The sequence below is a fragment of the Callithrix jacchus genome, chromosome 9 (genome assembly GCF_049354715.1).
Source record: "Callithrix jacchus isolate 240 chromosome 9, calJac240_pri, whole genome shotgun sequence".
NCBI lineage: Eukaryota > Metazoa > Chordata > Mammalia > Primates > Cebidae > Callithrix > Callithrix jacchus.
This window is the reverse complement of record NC_133510.1, coordinates 95321500-95347369: the sequence shown is the minus strand read 5'-3', so window position 1 is coordinate 95347369 and position 25870 is coordinate 95321500. Positions and strand designations below refer to the sequence as shown.

Sequence of the window (25870 nt, the reverse complement as noted above, 5' to 3'; positions counted from 1 at the left end):
AACTTTAGATAGTTACTCTTTTACATTTTTACGTACATTTTTTTGTTTACTTGTTTTATTCTGGTTACATAAACATCACTTGTGGTGTGGGATAGCAAGAAGACAACATAAAGTCTGCGGATAAGTGAGGAGAGATGTTATTGCTTGGACTTATGACTTTAAGTGTGTGTGTGTGCTCCATCTTTCCTTTATTTTTCCCTCTGACTCTCTTAGAACCAGGTGGCTTTTATTTATTTATTTATTTTTGCTAATTCAGTGAAGCAAATACAGCCTTATGGCAACCTCAGCAGAATGGTGGTTTGGTCCCTCAATATTTTACTAACTTTTCTGTTTGGTTTGGTTTTGTGGAGAGAGATTTATCTGGCTTTAACAAGCAGACTCCAAAAGAGAATACAGAAGGAAGAGGAACAGGTATTCCTAACTTTTAAGTTAGGTAGGATCAGAATCATTGGGTCATTTTTGGAGGAACATGCCAAGAATCAAAACAGAATAAAATTTGAGATTACAAAGAAGTTAGAGGGTATTTCTTTTAACACTTCAAATAAGAATGAATAATTGACGTTTCAAGTTGGACATTTCTTAAAATAGAGGTTCAATTTAACCATCAATTTAAAATAGTAATGAAAATTCAGATTCAGTTTTTGTCTGCCCCTACATCAATGCAGGGCAGTTTTATTTCCAGCAAAACATCCACAGTTTCACAAATGACTAGTTGACAAATCATGAGAAAAGTTACTATGCAGCTTAATTAACTTACTCTTCATTAGGCATAGTTACCTTCAAAGAGTTTGATAAACAGTATTATTGATAGCAAGCTCCATTCGTGCTTTATGTAAACTTTTAAAATATTGACTATTGTTTTGTGTGTCTTTACAATTTTGCATGTTATAGCTTTTTTTGGGTCATATTCTTTTTTTAATTTTTCATTTTTTTCTTTTCTAATAATCTCATAAAGCAAAATGGTAACAAAGAGTATGAAGCAAAACTAAAATTTTGTTTTATATAATGCTATTGTAATTAATAAACTTATGCTTTCCTTTCTAAAATAAGTATTTGTTCATATAATTAGAATTTATTTCAGACACTTTTATAAAAAACTTAGAAGATCAAAGTATATTCAAAGTGAAACTCATTAGGAAAAAATTTCTTTGGGGCACTCAAGTCGGGAAGTGTAAAATTCAACCACTAGATGGTGGAACTAATCCAAGTATCAGTAATTAAATAGTCCTCACAAGATTTCTTCCAATTTTTGAAAGTTCAGTGATTTTATTATTTTGAGTCAGTTTTTACTTTTTATTTAGTATAACATTTAATTCAGCTTATTAATTATTTCTGGTTTTGTGCTTTTTAATCTATTTTTCACTCATATAGAAATTTTTATTTATATAACCACATGATTCAAAATGAAAGGATAGAATAAATATTCCCCCCATTTCAAATAAATCACAAAATTCTCTCATTTACCACCTTTAAACATAGCTTAAGACAAATGACATCTTTTTTTTTTTCGCTTTGAGACAAGTATAAGACACAGAAGATGAAAGCAAATATTTATAAAAGAATCCACAATGTTTTTATGCTGTTTACCTTCATAATTTTGAACAATTCTGAATTATTTGCTTCAAATGAATAATAAATTGCAGGCACAGGTAGTAAAACCATCAAGCATACTAGTTCACCATGTTGCAGACTTTAAAAAATACAGGACAAAGGTTTACAATAACTGGTTGTGCTATCTAATGAAGAAACACCTAATCAGTTTTTACATAATTTTTGTATATACACATTTCAATCAGTAAACGTTGACTACAAGATCAGTGCAATTACACTTGTTAGGGCACAGAGAATATTGGTATTTTTGATGAAATTAAGTCCATGAACACATATAGTAAAATGTAGAGGTTTTCAATTGGCTTATAGGAAGTCTGATTTTTACAAAACTAGATTAATGAAAAGTCACAACAGAAATCACACCTTCAATAGCAAAAGATACATTTGTATGGTAGCTAGTTTTAATTAATTGGATTTGTTTTTCAAATTCAAACATAATCTTCAACTTTATGTGGATCATAGTGGGAAGTATAATAATTTTCTCTGAAAAACCTATTTTTTACTATGCAAACATGTAAGAATCAGATTTTTAATCAAACCAATTGGCTGCCATCTGTGACACTGGCAGAAAACTGAAAATGTAGATTTATTTATTACTTGGTTTTCTTAAAAAAATAGATGAGCCATTTATGCTAACATGGGAATCTAATTATCAATAACTTCAGTGTTTTGTTTGTACTGAGATAATAGAGATAATATATTCATTATGTTTCCATTTTGGGTATCTCAAGGTAAACTTTTTAAAACTGTTGGACCAATTGAAAAACTTACTAGAATATAGTTTGGGGACAACTTGAGAACATTTACAGATCATTTTTTGGATTACATCTAGTCTTTATAAAAGATTCAATTCAATCCAACAGCATTTCTTGTTATGGTGTACAGAAAACAAAAGTGTCATTACAGTTTTTAGTTTCATCTTGTCTTGTAAGATTTAACCCAAGCCACAGTGGGAAAACTACATAATTAGACAATAAATCATGAGAACAAAGTCTATCCTCAACCAATCTAATCATGCTTATATAAAACAATATCAAAGACTAGAGAAACATAATTTATGACATGAGATTGAAGGTGATTCTGAATCAACAGAATTTTATTTTTCTTTTACCATGCTCAAGTAATGTTTGAAGTAACATTGCTTGGGAAGATTTGTTGAATTGACACAAACTAGCACAGAAATACACCAATACACACATAGCAAAGTCAATCCTGTAATGAGTTACAAAACTGTTCAGTGGTAGTCTTCCCACTGTAAAAGCTGATTTCATGCCTTTTAGGCAGGTGTGGAATCATTGGTTGGACAGATTAAATGAAAAAATATAAATGCGAGCCCTTTACTGGTGGCAAAAATTTAAAAATATGTTATTATTTGGTTATTATTTGTATTCCCTCATAGCAGCTCCTCTTAAAGACTGTTTGTTGGAATTCAGTTTTTTATGAAAGAAATAGTAATAGCATACTACCTGGGCTAGAGGCAGGAAGTTGAGCCATGATTATGTTTAATTTTTATTTAATTTTATTTTTCATTTGTAAATGAAGTCATATTATTTGTGAAACATCAAGGCCAAGGATCTTGAGCCTCATTCTGTAATGAGGTTATCTCATGTTATTTATTGCAAAAATCCCGAAAAACAGTATTTGGGTCTCATTGAAGGGCATGGGCCAGAGATATGCATACAGAAATTGTCCCTCTAGTCTTCCTTTCATCACATGCATGAACTCTAGTAGTGTCTAGAAGGGAATTAACGATTTGAGAGGCTGAGCAACAGACTTTGAGAGATATTTTTAAGTATCCTGCGAATATCAGTTGGCTATGAAGGCAGACAAAAATTTACCTTTATCCTAGTATCCTTCTTCTAACCATGACTGAAGATAGCTCTGTTACATAAAATAAAATCACAAGTTTTATTTTACTGTAGAGTTGAATAAGAAAGCAAAAAATAAAAATCTATCAACCCTGAAAAGAGTGAATGTAGACAAATCTCATGGTGTAAATACAAACTGAAATCCTTCAGCTAAAGTGTAATCAGTCAGGGGAGTGCAGGTGGTGCATGCATTTAATAATAGTTTAAGATATTAAAGAATTAAATGGGTAATGGGAACCACCATTACTTATTGGCTTCTGTTGCTTTTTCTCCAAGCAAATTTGGAAGATTTTCACCTGACATAAATTATTTTACTCAGATTATATTTACTCGAGTGAGAGCTTTGTCACTAATGTACAGCAAAATTTACAAGTCACCATTCTTCCAAATACAAGACTGAATTGTTTACAGTTTTTTTAAGTGTTTTTGTTGTTGTTGTCGTTGTTGCTGTTTGTTTTTGTTTTGAGACAGAGTCTTGCTCTGTCACCCAGGCTGGAGTGCAGTGACACAATCTCTGCTTACCAAAACCTCTGACTCCCCAATTCAAGTGATTTTCCTACCTCAGCCTCCCAAGTAGCTAGGACCACAGGTGTGCTCCACCACACCCAGCTAATTTTTTTGTATTTTTAGTAGGGTCTTAAACTTTTGACCTCAGGAGTTCTTGGCCTCCCAAAGTGCTCATATTACAGGTGTGAGCCACTACACTTGGCCAGTTTTTTAAGTGTTTCATAGAGTGTAAGTCTAAGCAGTCAGAAATATCTATATCTCAAATTCATTTAACTTTTCTATGAATCAATCTTATTTTCTCAGACATAAAAAGTATTATAATACTTTTCATTGAGTCTCTACAGTTGACTATATCCTGTGAAGGACATAAATACAGGTGAGAAACAATTAATTGATACTTTTAAACTAACTAGAAACCACCAAGTTATTTGACTGTTAAATAAAGTTAATTTTATCTACTTGTTCAGTCAGTGTTGGCAAGTATGAATTAAATCTTTGAAAAATTCACTTACAACTAGCAATTTTAAAAACTTAAAGATTAATTTTTATTATTTGAAAGGTATGATTATTCGTACTAAAATTGACAAAAGATGAACTGTTACGACTAAGTTAAAGCTACTTAAAAAAACAGATAAGTGTATTCTTCAGAGAGTTAAAAAGAAGTAGCAATATAATACATTTTCAATTTAGTTAAGCTTACTTAACTAATAATCAAATAGATTAAGTTGCAGAAAATTTTACAAACTTTATATTTTTGCGTACACTTATCTTCCTGGAGTTTTTGAAATAAGAAAAGTACAAGTGTATGAGACAAAGCAGAAGATTCAGTTACTTCTGCTATGTTATTAAATCTCTGGTAACCACTTAATATAATACAATACATGCAGACTCAGCATCCAAACTATATTTTACCCTCAAGTTCTACCCAATAAAGTTGTGGAATAAAGATGGTATTTCCATAACTGTTTAATAATAATCATATATTTTATACCCATTGCTTTGAGGAAGAAGCCTTAAGCAACTAGAAATGTCAATCTAGAAGGCAGACAAGCTGGAAAATTTCATGAAGACTAGATTTACACTCATAAGATCATTTAACTTTGGATATGTTAAAAAGGAGGGGACATAAAATCCAAAGTTTGGTAAGTCTTTTCTTTACAGGGCTTCAAGTTACAGATTTTTCTTTCTTCCCTTTCTCTCACCCCTTCTCTCTCTCTCTCATCTCTTTTATTTTTCTATTTCTCTCAGGAGCTCCTGCAATTTCAAATCTTGGAACTGAGTTGGATTTGAGGAGGAAAACCTGTATTCAGCTTTAATCTATATGAATTTTACTACTTTAGACAAGGGTACAAAACTCTATTCAAAACAGTTATTAAAATCACATCTTCAAATCGGACACAGACACTTGAATAATAAGTGTGTTGTAGTTTCTCAGAGTAACCTCTGCTCCTCTTTCACTCACCCTAACAATTTCTCATTGTTTTCTGCATTTTTTTTCTCTTTTCTGCTAGCTGAAATTGAGATAGAAATTCATTATTTTCTTCTAAGTTAACTCTTTTTTATGTTAACTGAATCTATTTTGGCTTTGTTTCTTTATGATGTTACTTTCAAATAAAGTATTGATATTGTCATTTATCAAGTTTATTAAGTCTTTTGCTTATTAAAGGATTAAAATCAACTTCTAAACCTGTTTAGATCAAGATCAGTTTTTTACTCCTCTGCAGAAATGTAAAAAAATCCCATTCTCCTTTTCTTACAGTTTTATTGTGAAGATCTGTGCAAATTACTACATAAAAAACAATTTGGTATTAAAGAAAATTGTTGCACTGACTACATTGATTAGAGTCCAATTTTTAGAACGTATACTTTACTTCTCAGTAATTTTATTTTTCTGTGTGGTGGCCACAATGTGTCACTAGCCAGCGCTATGTAGACTTACAAAGGACTACCCACTAAGAAGGAAAACATGATACAACTGGAAGACATTTTTATCAAACATCTTTCTCTTATCTCCTTGTTATACAGACAAAGATGGTGAGGGCCAAAAAGGAAGTAATTTTCTCATTGAATAAGAGAATCAAAGCTGGCATGCAGGATATCTAATTCTGGGGGTAAAATTGACAGGGAGAAAATAGAATTTCAAGTTTGAATTCTGAATTCACTGTGTCGTCAGTGGTAGAATAAGGATAACAATACTTATCACACAGATTTGTGGTCTGAATCACGTGAGAGACATAGGTGAAAAATGTAAAACAAGAATTAGCATGTGTTGAGCTCTCAGCAAATCAATTAATCCTTCATTCCTTTTTTCTCCCCCTACTCCTGTGATTTTAAAGCTAATTTGGATCATGATTATGACTCTGTGTGCCACCCATTATTCACATGTAGAATGGATTGCATTATCCTCTACATGGAAATATCTTTCAAAGTGGGTAATGGGAAAACAAATTTGAAGACTGTGCTGAAGGAATCGATGGCATGAACAACTCTGGATGTTTTTTCTTTATTTGGATATGACATGAATGGGCCTATACCATAAACTCCTATTAAACTGAATCACCAACACAATGATATTTTATATGAAAGCCATACATTGAAAAATTTCACTTTTACCACTGGTTTGATTGATACTGAGCCTGTAAATATTTATTTATATACTGTTTGGCACTTTATTTTATAAAACTACACTTTACTTAAAAGAAATCATTTTATTCACATAACTTTCTGGGGCACTATGCATTTTTAAACAAGACAATCAGCTTACTATTTAAACGACAAAGTCATAGTCACCTCAATGAGTTTCTGACTATAAATTAGAAAACAATATTCTCCTTGTAATATATGTGCCACCAGGCCAAGAATTACAAATTGGGAGCAGGTAAGGAAATGGTTGTTGACTCTCATTAGTATTCTCGTTCTCCTTCAGTCGGATTTATAAAGTATGACCTATAGTATCCAACTCCATCATTTTCCAATCATTCTTGGGACTGTCAACTCTACGGGCATTGTTTAGCAGCCTTGAAACACTGAACTTTTTACAATCTTATTACAGAGAAGAACACATTAAATGATCAAATGATCTTTTATGAGCTCAGAAAAAAATGCCTAGCATGACCATTTAAACATCTTCTGTTTCTGTGATTCCCAATTTTAGAAAGTAAAAATTTAAGAAACAAAGGGAATGTGTCTAGGAATAGTACTAATAATATTGGGATTTTACAATTTAGCTTATAATCAAGATAATTACGTATATAATATATGATTATATATGGTATAGTTTCAATTTCTAATATTTTATTATCCTCCACCACATAATTCCTCCTATAGTCTCTTTTTCTGGCTGCAGCCTAAAGAATATTGTATATGCTTGTCACTATATAAATTTCACCCTAAGGAAGTTTTTGTGCCAGATACAGTAAGAGAAACTGAAGACAATGTATCAAAACACATCTCCTATTTTTTAAATTTTTGTTCAAATAGTTCAACCTTGTTTGCATGAGAGTTTCCACTTGTATTATAATAGGCAAATTGATATACACTTTTCATTTGTTCTAAAACAATAGTTTAGCATAGTCAGGGTGCTTGGATTGGCAGCAATTAAATACAATTTTAAGCCAGGGGATTTTTTTAGAATCTTAAGGTTATTCTGTGATGATGGAACTCATGACGTAATAGTTAATTACTCATTGTCAAAAATCATTGCACATCATATCAAAGCAGTGAGACTGTGAGCTGCATCTGGTTTTACTCATTCCTTCTCTGTACCTGAATCGGACATGTGGTAAACACACAGTAGAATATTCTTTTTTTTTTTTTTTTTGAGACAGAGTTTCGCTTTTGTTAGCCAGACTGGAGTGCAGTGGCGCAATCTGCTCACCGCCACCTCCGCCTCCTGGGTTCAGGCAATTCTGGCTCAGCCTCCTGAGTAGCTGGGACTACAGGCATGAGCCACCATGCCCAGCTAATTTTTTTGTATTTTTAGTAGAGACGGTGTTTCACAATGTTGACCAGGATGGTCTCGATCTCTTGACCTCATGATCCACCCGTCTCGGCCTCCCAAAGTGCTGGGATTACAGGCTTGAGCCACTGCACCCGGCCACAGTAGAATACTCGGCCACAGAAGAATATTCTTACAGTCCCTTTAGAAACTCTCAAAACTTCAGTTTGCAAAAGTCATCCTAAGACACCAAAAGTAACTTAGGAAAGGATAAGTTCCAATGTCAATTGGTGAGATGTGCTCTAACTAGTGGGCACAAAAGAGAATGTGAAGTTAGAATAGTTACTGTAGGACTGTAGATCGTTATGTCAAGATCAGCATCAAATACATTCATTCATGTAGTATTTTCACATGCATTCTGGTCTAAATATCTGACTGTATCTTTCATTTTGAAATCTGTAGAACAAAGTCAATGTCTGAATTTAGAGACTACTTTGACCATTTTGATTCAAATGTATAAAGGCTGAACCAGAACAATTTGCAACATCCAATGAAGTTAAATTATATAATTGATGAGAAAATAAAATATTAACAATAATTGAACATTTTTTACTTTTCTGATCCTCAAAAATATTCAACACGATATGTATGGTTATTACCAAATATATTACACAAATCATATTTGCAAATAAGGAATGGCTGAATTAAACGATTGAACAAAGGAAGGAAAGATGTAAACTGTTTAAATACATTCAACTTGTAATGAACTGTAAACTTCACCCATAGCATTATTATATCAGTGATATCAACTACATTTTATATAAGATGAAAATAAAACATCATTGCTTTTATTAATCCCAAGATATTTTATTTCATCATATAAATGAAATAATCTATTAAAAAGACCTTTAGTTTTGTTCTACTCATTAAAGAACATGGTTAAAACTGTTGTGTAATTGATTGAATAGTTAAATGTAAATGGGTAAATAGCTTTTTATATTAGTATTACAGGGTAGCTATTTAATAATGAAATATATTCTTCTTACCTACTTAAAAATTACATTAAAAACAAGTATTTCTTAGAGTTCAAACACTAATCTTTTTTAGTAGCAAATTGTCCAGAAGAATTAATTAATATAAACTTAATAAATTCATTTAAACAACTATTTACATGCAAAAGTAACATTTTTATTGCCCATGTGGAAAATAGTTTTGCTTTCTGGTTTATAAGCAACATTTACTAGTTTAATTATTTGGGTGCTTTCAAATGTTTTTGGAGGCTATTACAAAATCACATCCTTAAATTTTAATTAAATTGGAAAAATTATAAGAATTGATTTTTTAATTCCTCATAAATATTTTTAAAGTACATATTGTTCTATGGCTTTTGCCTATAGAATAAATACAACATTTTTATATAGAAAAATATTCTTTTAATGTAACTAGCACATAATCAGTGTTTCTTAACCATTTTGGGGTACTGAAACTTTTTGATAGTGATGAAAACACAGATAGGCTAGCAAGAAAAATTTACCCACATAGAAACACACATACGCATACATACATACACACAGACACACACAGAGTTTGCTCATAAGCTCAGAAAGTTTAAAGATCTGCTGAAGATTATGGTTGGGTTTGCCGTGAATCATAAAAACCAAGTCAAATACCTTTGAATTTGATTCTTAACAAATATGTGTGGCTGAGAAACCATGAGACGTTGGCATGTCCCCAGAATGTAATTACCAACGAACAATGGCCATTAAAAAATTCTGAACAGATATTATTGAGGCTCAAGATTGTTTAATGGCACAGATAATGTAATTCAAATTATAATCCCAGGACCAATGAAGGCTTGTTTTAATGTGTAAGTGGGGTGGGTGATAATAATTATTATTTGTATAAATATTTGTGTAAGTAACTATTTGTGTTAAATCATACATAAACAGTAAAGTCAACATAATAAGTAAAATGAGAGAAAGCAGAATGCTGGGGAGAGCACATGTTTAAAGTATATGTGTACACAAAAGAGTAAGCAACAATATACATCAAGAATAAAATGGGAAAAAATCATATTAGGTACATCGTATCACCCCAAAGTGATAGTCATGATGTACCTGTGTTTGCCTAGGTCTCATTATAACTATGATAATTTAGAGAAATCAAACAAGCAGAAAACAAAACTATAAGAAAAAGTCAAAGTGACATAAAACAATTACTGGTGTTTGAATAGAAAGAAAAGCAACATCAGGATTTATCAAATATATGAAAAATTAGGAAAGATTATAAAACAGCAATGATTAGATTCTGTTATTGAAAAGACGCTCTACAGAGATACTAAATGGTATGATTCTTTTCATCTGTAGGTACTGCTAAAAATTCTTTCATAGAAATTTGTGAATTTTGAAATTAGTTTAATTCCAAAATATTTTATCTATTTTGCAAAATTGTAAGATAAATGTTTAAGATATTTTCTCTGTGGTTACATAAGGATTTATGATCACATAGGCCACAGAATATATAGAATGCTAGTTTTGAAGAAAATTTTAGAGATTTTAATAGTAGGAGGAAATAATAGTATCTTTCTATTTCAGGTTTTTAAGCAGCATTCCTAAGACTAGAAACTTACCTTGCAAAATTATGCTTTTAAATGTAAGGGAATTCAGGTAAAGGAAATTGACTAGGTTAAGGCAAATATATCATGTTACTGATAAAGATAACACTATTTAAGGAAGGTAAGATACTCTTATCCTACATATACACCAGAAAAATTGCTGCTCTTCTGAAAACTACAATTATTTTTGCTTAGTTTTAAGCTTTTCTCTACTGTTTCTTCTGACAGTTCTGTGGTAAAGAAGAAATATTATAGGCATCATTTTTTTTTCCTGCAGCGTCTGCCATATGGAGAAGTAGAATCAGAGGCCACCTAAGTAATGTGATTTATTAAAAGTTCTCCATCCCAAAATAGATACCCCATCTGTGGGATAATGTCTGAAATTCCTATTACTAAATTCACTTTTATGTAACATAGTGAGGTCCCAGAAAGCCCTTGAGAAATGCAAATAAACTATGACTGATATTCCTTGGATTACAATGAAAACCATGGAGTTTTTCTATTCCCTTTCAAATGTGGAGGTCATGGATTATTTCTAGCACCTAAGGTTAAAATTCATAGAATGTGCTTTAACTTCTGTAGGCACATTTTCTTTCCAATTAAAGTGAGGTGTTGAATTTTAAGAGAACACTATTTATAAAATTTATTGCTTGTAACATTTATTTGTTGCTCTCTTACTATTATGAAAATAATAAACTTAGGTATAAGGACACACTGAACAATCGAACAAGTCTACATTGAAACAGAAGAAGTCAGTGTGAAGAAAATGTGCCTTTCATGAAGTGCTCACTTGAATTTGAAAAAGAACTTTTGCTAGTTTCTAAATAATTAGAAATTTCAGCTTTGGTTTAACTTAAAAACTTAAAATTGTCAAATTCTGTTCAATTCTCTGAGTCATGGTTCATGTCAAGTTTATAGAACTTAAATTGCTACATCATTTTTACGCTTATCTGATTATTTCTCCACTTAAAAATGGACAAATTTTTATACTATATCCTAATAGTTATACAAGGTGTCTCATAGGTCTCCGGATATAAAGAGATGCCCAGGTTACAGAGGACACTCCTAAAATAGCTGGCAAATAAATAACATTAAAAAATACATAAAAAGTTATGTTAGGTAATTAGAAGTGTCAGGCATTAATTTTCTATTATGATACATTTTATATTATGGTTTTTATTCACTATAATTGCATCCAAAATAATTCATAAAATACTAATTTCTGCATTATTAAAGATCTAAACAATAATAACAAGATGGAGAAAAATGATACCATCTCATTTAATTATTAACTTGAAGGTCAGTTTCTACAACTTATTCTCATTTACCTTTATCTGATTTGGACACAGTTTCTTTCTTATATTCTGCTAAGGTTGTGGATAAAGCTGCAAGTCTCTCTTTTTTTAAGCTGGCATATAACTATGCCACTCTATTTAATTGTTACTCATCATCAATCTACTTTGAAACTTTGGAGGTTTTATAAAAATATTTGTGTATTTAATCAAATTTGTCTTTTTATCATCTGTCAGTGAAAATATCAAACCTGACTGTTTTATTCCACTATGCACTCTAATTACATAACCAAAAACATTTAAAAAATTCTTAGTTCTTTGAAAATATAGGTTTTATTTTGAATTTACACACTTGCAGGATGATTTAAAAAGGTATTAGATCCTAAAGAAATAACATTGTTCTGTCTTTTCCTCTTTGATGTCAACTAGTAGTAAAATTGTGAACAAATCTGGTAAATCTAGTAAGTCAGAATCTATCAATTGAGAGTATTCAACTATAAATTGGTTTATATAAATGATGTTTGCCTAAGAACAAGTTTCGTTTTATCTAAGGAAAAAAATGTTATTTTTTTAAAATTAATCAATGGAATGTTTAAAGGAAAAAACTGGTTCTCTTGAAGCTATCAAATAATTATAAGAAATCTCTAAACATTATGTTTTAAAATATATAAAACCCATAAATTCAAGCTTATTAGTTTCAATTTTCTGCAATGTTTACACAGAGAAAATAAGTAATATAAATGAGTTTTCCAGAAAATATGATTTTATGCAGATCAGATCTGAAAATCATGTGAGTCCGAGATGAAACTGATCTCAAATGATTACTTTTGGGTATTTTCCATTTATGAAAAAATGCCTCATTTTAGCTAGTGACACTGTGTAGAAAATATTTTGAATAAGACAGAGCATTAAAATAATGTATTTATTGACCTCAAAAAAATAGATGATTAGATTTTTAAAAAGTGATTTTAATTAAATGGTCATGTTTCTCTTTAGTTAAATATAACTAAGAAAATTTTGACTTGGAATTGATATAGGGGAATCCTTGTAACTATGTGTGAATATGTGTATGTGAATTGTGTATGTATATTTACATACACAATTCACATTCATTGCTTTTCTTTTAAGTCTCATACACTTTATAGATATCTGTGTAAATACTTTATTTCCTTTGTAGAAATATATATTGAGGCCTATATCAAATAACCAGAAACCTTTTAAACACTTAGAGTAAGTCTTGTGTTTGTTCTATTTCAGCTATCTGAGATTTGAAAATTTGACAACTATATTTTAAAGTACCCAGTTCTTGGAAAAAGAAAAACAAGTAAATTGGGGATTTGGATCATATGGACTATGACTAAATTAGGTAAGACATATATGCTGACATTTGAAGCATTTATGAAAAAGTCCACTGTGGAAAACTAATAGTTTTTCTCCTTCTTTCTTGAATATGTTTACTTAATTTTTTGGAAAGAGGAAAGTAGCTCAGCTTATAAACAGCAGTGGATTGAAGGCAATCTGTTTATATCCTTGTATTTTAACCATCTGAAGGGTAGCATCATTAGAGTTTATGTAATTAAAAGTGGATTTGTGGTCTCTAATTAATAAGGTCCATGTGTCAAGACTCAGGAAAACAGATCACTTAGGTATTTCTCTAAAAATGAGAGTCCCAGATTCAATAGGAAGGCATGCAGCATGTTCTCTACAAACTCAACAAAGCCATAAAAAACTTGCCTGGAACTTTTATTTTTCAGTACAGCAATAATAGTATTGAAATACCTAAAAAGGGCAGGAAACAACACAGAATAATCTACAAATTTTATCATGCTTTCTAATCTATAACCTTTCCAACTGGATAAATGAGAAGTTTAGGAACTTTACTGTGGTGCAGCCTTTTTCAGTTGCTCCGTGGTTATCAGATCTGTCTGCACGTTAAAATCACTTAGGAAGAATTTCATTTATTTATTTATTTATTTATTTTGAGACGGAGTTTCGCTCCTGTTACCCAGGCTGGAGTGCAATGGCGTGATCTTGGCTCACCGCAACCTCCGCCTCCTGGGTTCAGGCAATTCTCCTGCCTCAGCCTCCTGAGTAGCAGGGATTACAGGCACGCGCCACCATGCCCAGCTAATTTTTTTGTATTTTTAATAGAGACGGGGTTTCACCATGTTAACCAGGATCGTCTTGATCTCTTAACCTCGTGATCCACCCGCCTAGGCTTCCCAAAGTGCTGGGATTACAGGCTTGAGCCACCGCGCCCGGCCAGGAAGAATTTTAAAAGTATGCGGATGCCTGAAAACTCCAGAACAATTATGATTATTCTGGGCATGGAGCTCAGGAATAGGTGAAATATTTTGCCAGAGATATTAATGAACAGCGGGACTTAAAAACTGGTAATCTAAACAAATGTGAGCAGAGGATAACAACATTTAGACGAACTGGGTTTAAGAGTTCACTAACAAGGTCAGAGTTTTGATGCATCACTTAAACTTTGAGATTCCTCATCACCAAGTAGCAATAATAATATTCATTTCTATTTTAATACTTCATAGACGTGAGGATTTAATGCAGTGTTTCTAAAAGGAGTCAATGGACAATCTATATCAGTGTTAACTAAAATACATTAAAAGGGCCAATTTCTAAATCTATCCTAGATTTACAGGAAAGAATTCAAGTCTGAAACACACATTTTCAATAAATCTTATGGGTGATTATTATAAAATGACTTGTTATAATCATTACTTTAATGGGTAATGGAAGTACCGATTAGGAGATTACCAAATACATATTAAATACCCATACATGTAAGTTATGTCAATAAATGCAACTTTGGGACTTACCGATGTTTTCCAACATCCAAAATAAGAGCTGAAATTTAAAAAATTTTATGTGATTAATTCAAACTTACAATTTTTGGAATCTTTCAGTATGTCCAGAGCCCATGAGTTTTTATTTTCTATTGGAATAACAGAAATTAAGTTGTGTTTTGGTGAAATTACAGAAGCAAGTGTTTTAGATGTTCAAGTTTAAGAAATGTTTCAAGAGAAAAAATATTTTACAGGAAGAAACTACTAATTATTTAAATTCATTTTTCAGCTTTTTAGTGTTATTTTAATATAGTCATATCTTCCGAAAATCTCATCATAGATAAATGGGTTTTCAATAAATTATTATAGTTAGGAGGCAATGTGTAATAGTGATAAGGAGCATAGATTTTGAATTACACAAACTTGAAATCCAGTCATCTCGCTTTCATTTATTAGTCATGTGACTTTAGACAAGTTAGTAAAACCCTATTTTTCATATGCTTTTTCGCTTTTCTATTAGCCCTTACCTTATATAGTTGTTTAATCTATTAGATAATGAACATGAAATCTTCACACAGTGTCTCATAGTTGCACGGAACATATTTACATAGTAAGCATTATTCTTGGTGCTAAGCCTACATTAAGTAATCTGTAAATTAGAAGGCATTTGTTATATTTGTTTCCTTTTTTGTTGCCCCAGATGCTTTTTCTCCAGACCTAAATAATTTATTCCCACTCTGTGACCTTTACCCTTCAATAAATATGGAATACTAATATAATTTAACTACATAATTCCTAAGGAAATTTATAAAAATTAATTAATTCATAAAGATTAATTGTCAAATGGAACTAAATATCTTTACTGTCACACAAATTGATTAAATCAGATGAAATTGTCATTTTTCCATAAATTTTGTTTATATAACAAATATCTAATTATTTATATTCTTATTTATTCTAGTAGATTTACAGGCAGTTTTAATAAGAAACGAATCAAATGATAAATTTTGAATCATCTGGTAAAAATTGCCAAAATTTAGTTTTATCTTGTGGTCTGGAAATATACCCTAAATTATTGTGTCAAGTCGGTAAAAGCTGTTGAATTGATTGTGAAGGTAGGCACATGACTTATAAATCTCCTTAGGCTACCTTAAAACTTGGGAGTGTTTTGTGTTATCTAGCTATAACTCTTCTATGTCTTGTAATTTTTAACTCTGCATTAAAATAACTACCATCCTAAGCATATTTATTTCAATAAATTATTTGTCTTGAGTATACTATAAGAAATTTAGTAAAGTACTAATTGAATTTACTGTGATTAGATTATTACAAATTCACAGTGCTTTTACAATCCAGATGTCATTTTGCTTTGAAATCAAATGGAGGAACCTTAAAGAATTCAAAGAAAAATAACTGCCGGGCGCGGTGGCTCAAGCCTGTAATCCCAGCACTTTGGGAGGCCGAGGCAGGTGCATCACGAGGTCAACAGATCGAGACCATCTTGGTCAACATGGTGAAACCACGTCTCTACTAAAAATACAAAAAATTAGCTGGGCATGGTGGCGCATGCCTGTAATCCCAGCTACTAGGGAGGCTGAGGGATGGAGAATTGTCTGAACCCAGGAGGCGGAGATTGCGGTGAGCCGAGATTGCGCCATTGCACTCCAGCCTGGGTAACAAGAGCGAAACTCTGTCTCAAAAAAAAAAAAAAAAAAAAAAAAAAAAAAAAAAAAAGAGAGAGAGAGAGAGAGAGAGAGAAAGAAAAATAACTGATGTTTTTATTTAAGTTTATTCAGCAAGATAATAAATTCACTAATCTGAAATGTTGATGTAGTATGTATGTACAACTTGTTTCTTAACTAACTAAAAATGTGTTTTCCTACTTATATAATGTTTATCTCTATTGCTCCTAACCAATGGGTGGCTAAAATTGCAAACTTAATCACATAAATAATGAGATTAAAGTTAAAATAAAATGTAAAAGTGGCATGAGTACTATTGTTTGTGTTAAGTGAAATCGTACCATGTAAAATTTCTTATTATGAGAGAAATGTATAAATTTCATTGCAACAATGGTTATTCAATTTACTGATGAAAATCAAGAATGTTGAAAAATTAGTGTATTTATAATAAATTTAATTATTCATAACAAAATTAACGTTCATATAATACCTATATTCATAAGAACAAAATATCAAAATAATTAAACAAATGTCACTTTCTTCTTAAAAAGGAAAGTAATTTTTATGGTAACTAATTTTAGTAGTGCATCAGATCAACACTATTGAGCATCTATTTATTTGATGATATGCTGATGGATAATACATAGCTTTAGCTAAATTAGTTTGGACAGCTGAAAAATTTGCTAGGAAACAAATATTATAAAATATGTTAATAATGTTTCAAAGATGATCAGTTTAGATTGCTTTAACTTGAAGGACACTTACATTTTGTATCACTTTTATAGGAAACACATGACTCATAATTGTCCAAATCAATTCAAACATCTCATTGTAGTTCATCCCATGGCAGAAAAGTGTTTATCCATTTAATAAAATGGCAAAAAAAGAGCTTCAGGTTTAACTTGCAATTTTAACTTCATTAAGAATAAACTTGACCTGTTTGTTCAAGTAAGTAAAAACACTAGATATGTACTGAAATTGTCTTTTGACACTCTCAGGGAGTCAAATTTTGATTTGCTTGAATACAAGCAAGTCTAGCCATGGTAATTTGCAATGCTGACAGGAAAGAACTTGCTTTAGGCAACATCATGAAGTACAACTTTTCCTCTGCATCCTTTTACCTCATGTTTGTAACATTTCCCCTGTTGTTATTTTTATACATCTGGATGCTCAGCAAGGCCTCCTTACCACAATAATTGAAAATAATACTTTGTCAATAGTAGGAATTGAATGAGAGATAGGTTGTTGGGAATATTCTGGGTGAGTATGTCTTTTCTACTTTGACAATATTTATGATTGACTACAGTAACTCAGCAGGAAGTTAGAGGGGATAATATGTACATTGGTTTATGGATTTAACTGAAAATATCCCCAACCATTAAATTACAGACAGTTCATATATATGTCTTGAAAATCTTCTTGACAATTTGTGACAAATTTTCTAAATGTTTTTCCAAAAATAATTGCTTCTTGTAAGTGATTTGGATCATGATTGTTTACCAAATTATGGTTGGTAAAGATAAGACATGCAATAAAAAAAAATGTTACTAGTTACTTATGTTTCAGAGCTTAAGAAATGTTAAGACGAGAAGTTAAAACTGTATTATGAGGATTTTAACTTTTTTTCAAAACTGAAAACTTATTTATTATGTACTTCTACACAGAGCTAAACTTACAGATATTTTTCTTTAGTGAAAAACTGTTCATTTTATTGGCAGATATCAAGTGCCCTTTTGAAAATTGAGACTGATTTCTAAAAATAAAAATACTGTTTTGGAGGTTTAATTATTTTTAATATATTGCTTCATTATTAAAACTAAAGATATAATACTTCAATATCATTCAACAGTATTAATTGTTGAAGTGTGGGGTATAGTTTCTATTGCTGAGTTTATTTTCTAACAGTAGTGAATAACTCCTGACAACTACTGATATCATGTAATGTGGTCCTTTTGTGACAAAAAACACACAACTGTAAGACTGCAAGTGTTACTTGTATTGAAAACCGGATTAAAGGATGGACAATTATGATAAAGGATCTGAGATAATTATTCTAACTTGTGGGAACTATGCTTTCACTCATTGATGAAGTAAGTAAACAATGTGGAATAACAAAGTGTAAGTGTGGCAGAAAATAAAAGTAGGGAAAATCTTATCCATTATTAAAGATGGAAAAAATAGGACTATATCAAATAGTTAAACAAATGTGGGGTATTTTATGGGGAAAAATGAGATTGTACTACTTTAAACATTTTCCAGTTGAGAACATACTATAGAGAAAAATGATCATATATTATTCCATGAGAAAACTCAGATGAAGTTACAATAAAAGTATTTTTTACATGTCTAGTTTCTAATAGAGTTACAGCTTTGTTGATTGAAAATGGAACTGCCACATATCTCTGTGCTGTGGATTAGGTACCTTAATGATATGTAGTAAAGTGAGGGAAAGAATGGAAGAGACATATCCCTATATCTCTTCCAGAACTTTGAGTGCACTATAAATTAAATATTTAAAATAGTTTTACAATAGTTAGCTTTCAATTATGAATGCTTTCAGCCTCTATTGCTTTATTTATGCATTGATTTTGGCAATTTTTATACATCAAAACTGTAATTACTTGTAGTTGGGCGGAATGATTATAGGTTATGCCAATTATTGTGGTTAAAGCTGGAGTAACATACAGTACATTGAAATTATAGAGTAAGCTTCTGAGTCTTGGTAATTCACTGTTGTTGTTCACCATTAACTCTTGCAACAATTTCTTCATATCAAATTTAATGTGTGTGTGCATCTCATGGAAATTTTAATTTCATAGAAAAATATTGAATATTTTATTATGTCTTTGGCTCACCTACTTTAAAGGAGTGGCTATTTAGGGTACTTTTTAATCCAATATAATATGAAAATTTGATCTTAATATACTCTTAATGTAATTGTACTTCTCTGGGCATATACAGTTTACATATCACTTTCTCACATAAACAATTTAACATTTGGGTAAATCTTCCAAGATAGCATCTAGACAGAATGAAATGAAAGCTGAAACAAGAGTCAAATCAAAAACCACACTGTTCTCAACTCCATGTTTTTTAGAAAAGATATTCAGATCCAGTTATGTGGCAAATGGTCTCAAATATACATTTCAATTTCAACGTTAAAAATGGGACATTAAACATCTCAGAAAATATTGAAATTACTGAAGTAAATTCTACCCCAGACTTGGAGTAAACATGAGAAACAGATTAATGAGGTGGAAGGGACTAGAATTCTAGGAAAGTGTAATCTTGATATCTTAATACTTTTCTAGTTTAGAAAAAGAATACTTTGCAACTCATATTTTGATCTTTAAACTTTAAAGCATTCAAATAAAAATTCGAAACATGAAATTCTTAAAGACAAATTCTTTTTTGAGATGGCCTCCTCTAGTAAACTTTTAAGAAATTTAAAGTATCTAAAAGGATGCACAAAAATCTCTAATGTGTTATGATTTTCAGAGTATGTCATGTTTAAAATATGTGTGTGAGAACATGAAAGCAAAAGCAAGTTCAGAAGAGGGACACAAACAAGAGGACAATGTGTCAGGAAAATCCAAGAATAAGTGGAGGTGTAAAGGCTAAAAAATAATGCAAATGATGTATCTCCCTCTGTCTTTCTCTCTCTTTCTCATACACAGACACACACAGCACATATACAAATACATAAGTGTATATATGTACACACATATACACACACATATTCAAGTATACATACATATATACACACATATACATACACATAGATTGAGAGATTTAACCATATGTAGACCCACATGCACATATACAATGATGAAATCATTTCAAAGCATGTAAAAAATATAATAAAATATGTATCCTCTGTTTGGGATAAATGAAAAAATGTTTAAAAGCAAACAAGAAATAAATGGCAAGAACTAATCTCATTGAATTTTCTTATGACCTTTTCCTTCCTAAAAAGAATAACCCCAAACTGAACAAAGAAATTCAAAGCAGTGGAAAACTCAACATTGAAACTCAAAGTAGACCAGGAGATAAGCTACCTGTTTCAAAGATCATTGCCCACGTAATTTATAGGTCAGTGCATTGATAACTTTTGCCAGTGATAGAAAAGATGCTAGAAAACCAGACCTTGACATTAAAAAAAAAGAAAAGTAAAAAGATTCTGAAGACTGCATCTCTGAGCTTAAGGTAGATATGTACAAAATCTTATAAATTATAAAATGACTTCATATTTGTTTCAACGTAAATGTGTTGAGGTTTCTTGAAACAGAAATGAATATTATTATTTGTGATGAGAGCACTAGGGGCATTTTGATATTTTTGATAAAGTTTCTAGAGGAATAAATTGGAATGACAGGAATCTATGTTCATTTTAGGAAAATGTTTATATAATTCCACATGACATTGGAATTATAAAATACAAAAAGGTAGGCTGAATAACATTTTTAATGGGCAGTAAATTTTATAATTGTTTTTGATTAGGAAGAAGGCCTCTGGTAATGTTTTCCAGGGTTATATCCTGTTACATATACATGAAATGGATAAAAAGGAAAAAAATATTTATTATATGCCTAGTTTATGTTATCTCAATTCCAGCTCTACAAGGAGCTACAAGGTAAAATTGCCACCTTTAAATGCTACTAGGTAAAATTATTCCTATTCACAGATGTAGAAACTGAGTTTCAAGAAGGCTAAGTAAATTTCCTCACATCTGGACACTGGTAATACAGAATTAGGTTTCTAACTCAAGTCTGCATGCAATTTCTGCTTTGTCTTCCATGAAGAAGCACATTAAATTTGTTTGAACATAGTGCTGGGAAGGTATAATAAGACATGGAATGAAATAAGCAAGATCTGGAAAGTGTGGGATCACGAGTCAAAAGAAACAGAATAGAATTATCCTAAAATTCGTATTAAATATTAAAAGAAAGCCCCAGAAATCAGTTGAAATTGTACAGAATGGTAAATCATTTTATCATTAGATCACATAATAAATATTATGAAGTTTAAGTGTGAGCTCTGTTACTCAATAGTATGGTACCATTAATGTATCAATGGATGTGTTGTCAAGGCAAAGGAAGAGTATTACACAGTCTTCATCAATTGTTAGATGGCTTTGGGTGTAGTGTTTTCAGTGTTAATCCTGGGTATCGTGTTCTTTGCCATAAACTTGTTGACAAACTGGGAAATATTGACATGAAGTGTGCTATTTGAGTATCTAAAAATGTAGGTGTTTTCCCTAACACATCATATAGTTTGTAAATGTTTGTTTCATTTATATGCCATTATTATACAGAATGGTTTTTCTATGATAGCATTATAAAAATTCCCAGAAAATATTGGTCCATTAAGAAATGGAATGTTCACAACTCGTAGTGTAGGTATATGAAAGAAATAGATCTAAATGATACAGTGGTTTCCAAATTATATTTTTGTACGTGGAAAATATCTACTTTACAAACAGCACGAGGTCATAGTTTTCAATGGGAATGAAAAAGTGCTTGCATTAACATACTTTATCTATGCTTTTAAATCTACACTTGTGATTGCTACTAAAATGTGTATTTTCCATAAATGTGTATTTTCTAAATTTCATTGTGCTTTTTCCAAGACACTTTTCTTTGATGTCCATAAATGCTGAAAAGGCTCCCTTAAGGATAATTTTAAGCATAAGTAAGGTTTTTAGTTAGCTTAAATTATACAAATCTGAGGCATTGTTTAAGGTACATACTATATTTTTTGTTTAAAATCTGTCAACATTTTATTTGCATGGCAATTAAATGACTCAACTATTCATGTCTCATACCAGTCCTTTTCAATGGTTATTTTTAACAAAAAATTATATATATACACTTACAGCAAAAATATTTAAAAATAGAAAATAGATTGAGTGTAGTTAAACCTAATAACTGTACTTTTGTTTCTATGCCTCTGGGACAAGATTACTAGAACCTTATTCAAAGTTTCTAAATATAGGAAATAGAACATTTGGCCATGTAAAAAAATTGTTCAGATTTTCTTTTGAAAGAGAATATTTTTCCCTGTTGACCCTTAATGAAGAAGCTTTATTTGTAAAGGGCTTTTCCTTATAAAATTGACCCAATGTGAACCTGTAAAGAAAGCATAGAGGCATCTGTGGATGACTGATCAACTTACCCAAACATAGGTTAGTAAGGAGAGGATATTAAGATAAAATGTGAAACGACCTCTGTGGGTCACATTTGCTTTCACGATTTCCTAGCAAACATCCAGCTTCACTACTATGCTCAGCAATCTTTCTTGAAACATTTTAAAGACGTTGATAGACACCAATAGCTGATCTTTAGAAAGCCACTCCCAGTAGAATATGTAAAAGTTACAATTCATTTTATGGAGCATGCCTAGCTCTTGATATTATATGTCTTTGGCATACAATTATGTACCTTTTGTCATTGACAGTGAAGAAAATACCGTTTGTAACTGCTGAGATATACACACAATAGCATCAACTAGCCAGTTAATAAAAGATGAGAAAAATAAAGAAAATAGAACATTTTTAGGTATCTGGCAAGTATCCTCTAAATCACGATAAAGATAATAGTTTAGTGGCAGTGTTCACATTTTCCTATGACTTTAAGACTTAGATATCCCACAAAATATTAGCATTTTATGAGAGATTCATTTTCCCCCTAACACTTTAGTAACTGGATATAAAGAAAATACAAAATAGCTGTTGTATGAATGAAAGAAAATGTTTTCCAATTTTTATCTGAGTTTCTCATTTATTTGCTAAGAATGAATAAAATAACAATATCTTAATGTTGTTTGGACCAGAGCATACCAGTAAATCTTAAGGATTGTGTTTCAGGATGGAAAGGAAGAGCAGGAAGATTTCCTCATTCTATCTTACTATCAGGAGTCTAGCCTTCACAAGCACACACACACACACACACACACACACATACACGCACAGTCATCTATATCAACACATACTTGAGTTTCTTAAACATATATGAAGCACCCTCCATTTCCCTTTATAATAAGTCCCTTAGTTTTTGCTGTTCATTAAAAAACTAAAAGGATGAGAGAAGCTCAGGACATTCTGAAAACCACTGTCTTTAGGACACACTAAGGTGTCCTGAATTACTTTAATGGACACGTTGTAAAGTCACACTCTCCAATCCCTATTAGGAAAAGTTTAGTCAAGTGTGCTTACTATTTTGAGGCATATACCAAAAAAGCAGCATTTAGAACATTATTTAGGATATATTATTTATGCAAGAGTTGGACCAGCTATTCCCAGATGGCATAACTTATTCTCTGAGACTCATGTAGCAAATAGAACACAGAAGACATAAATTGTGTCAGGAGAAATCATCTGAAGAAGAGCATCGTCTGGTTATCAGAATACCAGATCTCTCATTCTGGCCTTGGTAGGAAACAGCTCTTTAATTCTAGAAAAGTCAACTAATTTCTATGGTTCTTACTTTTTTCCTTTATAATCTACCCATTTAAATTCCAAAAAGTATATGATAAATCACAATACTTTCAATCACATGGATTTTAATATAAAATGTATAAAATCAATTTCAAAAAATTTTCTGCATATACTGAAAATGTCTGTACGAATGAGCTAACTACTCTAGGCCTTACCTAATTTATTCTATTAAATGTGGGTATTCAGTGTAACCTGAAAATATTGAGCTTAACTATTTTTTTTTTTTTTTTTGCAAAAGGGAAACTAGAAAAAGACTGCTTCCCTCAGAAAACGTATTAACAATAGGTGCTCAATTAAATGTTTTTAAACAATGAACAATGTCCCCTTTCATATAAATAATCAGGGGAGAGATATTTTTAAGTTTTTTTTTTCTTTTTTCATAGTCTCACCTACACAAAAAATTCTGTTGTAAAGACACCACTTCTATGAGGAGGTATTCATTGTAGATATATAGAAGTCAATGGAAACTTAAGTTGATATAAAAAATAATCCCAACTGCATATTCCCACAGATGCGTAATAAAAGTTATCTGATAATATAATGAGTTATCAGTTCTTGAGAAAGTATATACAATTGGTGACAATTTTTCAAAAATCACCATCCAACAAATTTTTTTCATTTAAAATCTTTCATATTACCCTTTTGACAATCAATTGAAAGTTTAAAACGAAGAACATTAAAAAAATAAATAAAAGTAGCATTAGCTATAGACTGATATTCAAGTTCAGAACTTAAAATAAATACAAGTGTGTATTAAAAGTAAAATTATGTCAACAATGTATAAATGAAAACTGCCAATGTAATTAATGTTTCTTTTAACATATCCCATTCATTGCTTTCCCTCCAAAAGACAAAGGTAGCAAAAGAGGAAACAGGAAGACCTGCTTCAGAAACCGAACATACTGATTTAATTGGCTAAGAAGTCCAAATGCTGATACTCCTAATAATTAGCCATTCCTTTTGTGTTTTGGTGACATATATCCTCATACAATGTATATCAAATGGAATTTTTTGATTCACACCTGACATTTCAAAGTTTCCATTTTTGAATTCTCCTAGTCTTAAGTAAGTAGAACACTGTCTCCTTTGTTTGCTAGGCAAAACATTTTCCCCAACATCTAGGGCTCCGTGGTGCAAAATATCATTTTGCCGATCTTCTGTTCCAGTATTTACTTTAATTTTTTTAATTATAATTGGATTTTCAAATACAATCACAAAGACATCTCCTGTTGAAGGTGGTTTTCCCCAAAAGTACTCGTCAACACTACTGTAAGCCTTGCTTGCTTCATAATTTTCAAACACATTCATATTGGTGTACAGACTTGCAGGGGGGTTATCAGGAATGTCAAATGACTCCTCTTCAAAATCATCATCCTTCAGCTTATTCTCCGTCCCTTTGTATGACGAATAATAGCCCATGTGCTGAAAGAGAGATGGTTTAAAACGGATCACATTTTTCTGAGCCAACAGGCCCCGGAAATGAGTCAATAGCCAATCACAAGGCATTTCTTGATAAAACATTAATAAAAAATGTGCCAAACGTGGGAGGTCATGAGAATGATAGAGTTTACCAATGTAGCCAAGCTTAGAGAATTCAAGAGTTACCCAGTAAGTTCCTTCTAGGGATGCAATGACTTTCTTGATGGCAGTTAAGAAGTTTTTTGAACATCGAACATCGTCTTCAAGCATTACATAATAGTCTGAAGTATTGGCACAAAAATTAAGCAGAAATGCATAATCTACATTTTGCTTGGAACGAAATTTGACTCTATCTTCTGGATCATTGTAATTTCTTTTAAGGCCATCCAGGATTGGGTAATATTCCTCTGGAGCATGTATAACCATTAATCTTCCTGCAATAATATGGTGTGCAAATTTCTGTGTAATATCCTGGACCACGGCATCACGCCAGGAAGAATTAAAGTCTGCTAGGTGAACCACCACTGAAATTTCCTTCAGCTCTTCATAGCTGGATTGCTCAAAAATGGACTTAATTGTCTCAAGTAAATAATTTCCTTTTTTTCGCTTTACTGAAGAAAGTCCAATTGTAAGATAAC

At 31.3% G+C, this 25870-nt stretch overlaps 1 protein-coding gene across 39 annotated transcripts in view; it reads right to left on the bottom strand.

Annotated features, from left to right (window-relative positions):
- Window positions 1-1236: 1236 nt before the first annotated feature.
- MGAT4C (MGAT4 family member C) overlaps window positions 1237-25870 on the bottom strand; it is a 934265-nt gene continuing 909631 nt past the window's right edge. For all 39 annotated transcript variants that reach the window (XM_054238711.2, XM_035257230.3, XM_035257224.3 and 36 more), the window contains one exon: window positions 1237-25870. In XM_054238711.2, coding sequence (XP_054094686.2) covers window positions 24729-25870 — 1142 coding nt within the window. In that variant the 3' untranslated portion in view covers window positions 1237-24728.